At 30.4% G+C, this 5,551-nt stretch overlaps 1 protein-coding gene across 6 annotated transcripts in view; it reads right to left on the bottom strand.

The window, feature by feature from the left end:
• LOC108688235 (synaptic functional regulator FMR1) overlaps positions 1 to 5,551 on the bottom strand; it is a 10,732-nt gene extending 5,181 nt beyond the window's left edge. For 2 of the 6 annotated variants that reach the window (XM_018194403.1, XM_018194407.1), the window contains exons 1-7: positions 5,460 to 5,526; positions 4,958 to 5,010; positions 3,999 to 4,149; positions 3,427 to 3,590; positions 3,077 to 3,242; positions 2,726 to 2,796; positions 1,217 to 1,288 (exon numbers count right to left, since the gene is read on the bottom strand). In XM_018194403.1, coding sequence (XP_018049892.1) covers positions 1,217 to 1,288; positions 2,726 to 2,796; positions 3,077 to 3,242; positions 3,427 to 3,590; positions 3,999 to 4,149; positions 4,958 to 5,010; positions 5,460 to 5,510 — 728 coding nt within the window. In that variant the 5' untranslated portion in view covers positions 5,511 to 5,526. Of the gene's footprint in view, positions 1 to 1,216; positions 1,289 to 2,725; positions 2,797 to 3,076; positions 3,243 to 3,426; positions 3,591 to 3,998; positions 4,150 to 4,957; positions 5,011 to 5,459 lie in introns of all 6 variants that reach the window. The other 4 variants (XM_018194404.1, XM_018194406.1, XM_018194401.1 and 1 more) reach the window with 3 other exon arrangements.

Genomic DNA, 5,551 nt, shown 5'->3' with positions numbered 1-5,551 from the left:
TTTAGAAATGTACAAGAGATATTTTAATAAATGTAATTATTTATTTTATATTATATTCTTTATTGTAACATGCCATAAATTTATTAATATTATAAAGGAATAAAATTCTTGTCAATGGCTTGCATTTTGGCAGATACAAATAAATTACATAAAGCTGGCTATACCTTAAAAAAATGACAATTTTACATTTACATCTGATGAATTTTGAACTAATGTAATAACCATGCGACATATGTAAATATATACATTTAGAAACAAGTTTAAATATTTTTTAAATGCTATCATGTTACAATCAAAACACTGATTAAAAATATTGAAAAATATAATATTAACTTGTATGTCACATGCAATCTTTAATTATTTAAAATTATGCAACACTTTCTACAATATGTTTTTATATATTATATACATGTTTGTACATATATATATATATGTAAAAACACACACACACACACACACACACACACACACACAGTCACACGGGTATTCTAATGTTCATTTTATAAATAGACAAAATGGCAAAAAATTCTGAAATTATATTTTGTTTAATAAAATAATCATATATTATAATATAATACGAATTCATCTTTTAAGAAAGGAAGACAAGGAAAACGAAAAAAAAAGTGTGAAAGGGAACTATTGTACGTTATTAGTAATCGAATTATATAAAAAAAAGTAAAATTATATTATTGAATATATTATATGCCGAATAAAGTATTCCAAAATATGTTAATATTACCTACGAATAAAATACATATTCTTTTAATTGATACTTAATTGCTTTTTTCACTTTATAAGAATATATGGGATAGAGCCACCATTTATGTATGTGCAAGATATGGGATATATCAGTGTTTCTCAAACGTTGGCAGGCCAAGATCCGGCGTTCATTAGAATAGATAAATAATAAGATTAAGAACCTACGTAATGTGTAAATAACAGAAAATGAAATCGGGAACCGATCACAGCTACACGTATATATTGTTGGCTACCTCATCAATTACGCAAAATCTGACTACACAGCACATAATGGAGAAAGATATAAATAATTGTTTTATATCAGTGAATTTGAAGCACATGGATTTCCGTGAATATACTACACAACGCTGAAGCATGCACGTTTAAAGTGTAAATTCATTTCCGTTCGAAAAATAATTGTGTATTTTGTCATACAGTAAGCTAAACTTAATTCTAAACCACGCTGCTGTGATCTCACCTTGAATTTGTTTTCACTCCTGCCTCAAAGTCTGAGACACGCTGATATATAAAGTTTGAAGATCTAAATTTGCTGAAATGAGAATGGTGTAACTCAGTGAAAACTCATTATAAGATGGCCCTATCCTATGTCCCTGCCATTCTGTCTGTTTGCTCTTGATTAATGCATGCAGACACTTGCGTATAAAGTTTGTCTTTCAACTTTATTTGCTCAAACATTTACATGAAATCTCATCGCGAATCCTTTTTTATACATATGCATACGCATATACACCCACACTCACACTAACACATATATTCATTATGTGCGTGCTCGCACGCACGTACGCATGCACGTATACGCTTTATTAAAATACATACCGAATAAGATTGTTATTGAGTTACTTTAATATTTAATATGTAGAGTATCATATTTATATCAGGATTTTTCCCAACAATAAATTAAGTTTGAATTTATGTGTGTGTGTGTGTGTGTGTGTGTGTGTGTGTGTGTGTGTGTGTGTGTGTGTGTGTGTACATACAAAATACACATACACGTTATAATAGTAATATTATAAAATATAGCGAATGAGTGTATGTGCGAATGTCTATCCATATATTTTGGATATAAATTTTTCTGTAAATTTTATGTTCTGAAATATTTCTCTAAATCTACAATACTTTTGTACATTACAACTATTTATTTACTTTCCTGATTTTACATATCTTTACATATTTTGAGTAAAATGTTTATATTTCATATGTTAATAATTTTTTTCTTTATCTTGAGATGCATTTTATTCTATTATGTGTTAAGACGACGAGTTATACTAAAGTAATAAAAGATCAAAGGCAGCTTAAATTCAAGAAGTAAACAGAATATTTATATAGTTTTATCATACATAATACATTTTGATATATTCTATCTGAAAGAATTTATCAATTATTATATACTTTGCAAACTATAGAATACTTTGCACTTAAGATAGCATTTCCGCTTTAATATAAATGTCGTAATAAAACAATCAGTAACGAATGTGTCTGCAATGCATATGATCATGCTTAGAATCTAATAGTTTTAAAACGAAAGGTATCTGCTATTATGGAAAGGTTGAATGAATCGTAGTGCACATGATACTTTTTCTTACTTGCACCTATTCTGTTATAATAGAAGAGAAATTTGAATAGTTATATAAAGTTTAAAAAATGTTAAATTTGTTGAATAATCTATCTATAATATTGTAAATTTGTAACAGAGATAAAAGAAAGAAAAGGAAAAAAGAAAAAAAAATCAAAGATGAACGATAAACACTACTATGATGTGCCTGTGTAATCGCATACATGAGGTTACGTGATACTAAAGCGCACATATCAATTGATGATTAGAAATCTTGTGATCTGATTTTCTGCCAGTAAATGCAAACCACAGACAGGATGGTAACCAGGACAGTACATGGACAAGAGCAGGTAAACAATCTCACAAGATTTTTTTTTATTATTTACAAAAACCAAAAAAATGTTAATAACTTACCCCCCTATTGTTTGAAGCTTAGTGGATTCAAGTTGACGGGCTGCTTCTTCCGTTCTCTTTAACAGTAAAACCTGTGAAATATTAATAAAAAGAAACGTATAATTAAATATTTTTATAGAGATATTTGAGCTATCGTGTAGATAATAAGACTTAAAAAAGAATGCAAGAAATGCATCTTTAAAAAAAGAATTTCCAACAATTTGTTAAATAGTCTATACCATATACTATACATATGTGCATATTTCTAAATTGCATATTTCTATATTTCTCAATAATTATTAAAGTTACACATTTCTCTCATAAATAACTTCTCACATAAATAACTTTATTAATAATATAAAAAAAATTTACCTTTTGCGATAAGTTTCTAAAGTGCATTTCTTGGAGCATGCTACTGTGACGATGTATATTTTCATGACGGGAGATGGCCAGCAGTACTCCTCGTTCAGGCACATATCGGCACACTGCCGCCCCTATCGCCTTTTGAAATTCTTTATGTGCATTGTCCATCTTCGCACTGCAATATAACATTCTTAACTTAATTACTTCTTAATACTATCTAAGACAAATTTTGAGTAAAAAGTTATATATAATCCCTATATCTATAATTAATTATAGATACAAAAGTAAATATAGATATTATTTATATGCAACAAATTATTAGTTATTACTTTTTCTTTTTTAGAAACACTTTTACTTACAATTCTCTCAGCTCTTCAGGTACTTCAATTTCGATCTTGTGAAATGTGTTTTTGTCAATAGGGGGATTTGGATTTTTGGCTCTCAGTCGCTCACTAGCTACAATTTCAGTATATGTGTATTCCCATCCCAAGTATTCGACTACTTGAAAACCTCCTTTACTCATCTAAGAAAAATCATATAAAAGATAAAGAAAATCATTAAAAAATAAAGATTGATTTTTGAGATTTTTTTTTTATTGTTGGAGAAGAGGAAGAAATAATAATTGTGCTAATTTGTGCTTTTAGCAATTGCATTATATAAGCATGTATCAAACTTTCCAATCAAGTATATATACAAGGTATTAAGCCTCGTGTTCACAATGAATTCACATTAGAAATTGCTGAGATTTTGGACAGAGAAAGAATTAACAAATCACATTTGAACAATTTAATCACATCAATGTGATTGGTTAATTCTTTCTTCATCTGAGATCTCGGATGAACAAATTTCTAATATGGACACAAGGCTTTAATAATTAGCATAAGTACTATATCGGCCATCTATATATTTATCAAAGTATTATATTGCTTACCTTAATAAGTGCTTTCCACCAACCCCATGCTTCTTGATCGTTAGATCTAGAGAATACTTCGATCTCCTGGTTTTCCTGAAATTCTGTTTTGGAACCATCTTTTGGAGGTAGACGGACTTGAGCAAATGGGAATTTCGATTCGGGTTGCCAGCTGAAATACGCATTATACGTTCGATTAGATCGAGTTGTACAATTATGTATATATATATTTCACACATAACATCTATGTGTAACAAAATAGTGAAAAAAAAATTTATTTGAAAGTTTTATTATAGGATAAGAGTAAAATTCTCAGATAAATATTATAATTATAATGTTATATTATAAAAACAGTAAGAAGAGTGTACATGTGTACATTTAAACAATACATAACTTTTAAGTTATTTACCAGAATACAAAATAAAAAAATTATAGATTATTTATACGTTATATATGTCTTATTTCCATATCACTTATTTCATTGTTCTATAATTTAACAATAAACTTTCCATTATTTTAGCCTGTTATTAAAGTTTGCCTCTTCTTTTATTTCACGTATGTCTGTCTTTCCCGTTAATATATTTTGTTAATATGTAACACAAAAGAGGAAGAAAAATTATTATCTAATATTTTGTATAATCAATAAATAATATAATTGTAAATAGAAGTATATATATATATATATGTATATATATATATATACACATACATACATATGCAATGTAACAAAATAAAAATATATATCACTCTAACACTATAGATTAAGAAATGATAGAATGAACCAATAAATTCATATGAATCTTTATTATTCTACAGTGAGAAACAAGTGAGACGAGAATAAGAAGTTATGGCAAATCATAAAGTTATCTAGCATAATGTCCACAGATGTGATACATTGTTGTTGTTGTACAAAACATCACATCAAGACGTAAAAAAATGCACGTTCTTGTCAAACATGGTGAGTCGTGAGAAAAACTTACTCATTCTCAAAAGTTACCAAAACTTCGTCGTCAAAGACATCGGTGACAAAGGCCTGAAAAAAGTTATACACGAAACATGTAGTAAGTCGTCTTTGTAGGAATCAGGAGTGTAGCGAGTAGCGCAGGCCAGTTGAACGTAAAATCGCGACTCGTCGGAGTGAAGGGGGAAGACGGGCGAGGTAGAAGGAGGGTGCAGGGAGGGCGATTGTGAGCGTTTACGGGTCCGCATGTCGTAAATTTGGAATAATGCTAAATTGATGAGTTGATGATAGCACCGCGAACGCAAATGCACAACGACGCGAGGCAAGAGAAAATCACGCCCTGTCAAACGAGACATGGCGTCGAGGGAAGCCGCGTTACCTCGCGAACATTTGAGGGCCGTGCATTCGCGAAGTACGGGCTTTTGTCCCGCGAGATTACGATCGCGCCGCGGCTCGTGGCTCGGCCTATCCACTGCCCGAGGCTTCCGCCCGCTTTTTTGTATACTTTTCACAGAACGAACCTTATAATACGCTCCGTTTTCGCCGCATACTTCGACTGTGAGATCCTCCATCTTGCTTTTGTGTGACGGTTCGGCTCCTTTACGGCAGGCAT

This window comes from Atta colombica, unplaced genomic scaffold (genome assembly GCF_001594045.1).
Source record: "Atta colombica isolate Treedump-2 unplaced genomic scaffold, Acol1.0 scaffold228, whole genome shotgun sequence".
NCBI lineage: Eukaryota > Metazoa > Arthropoda > Insecta > Hymenoptera > Formicidae > Atta > Atta colombica.
This window is presented reverse-complemented; position numbering and strand designations above follow the sequence as displayed.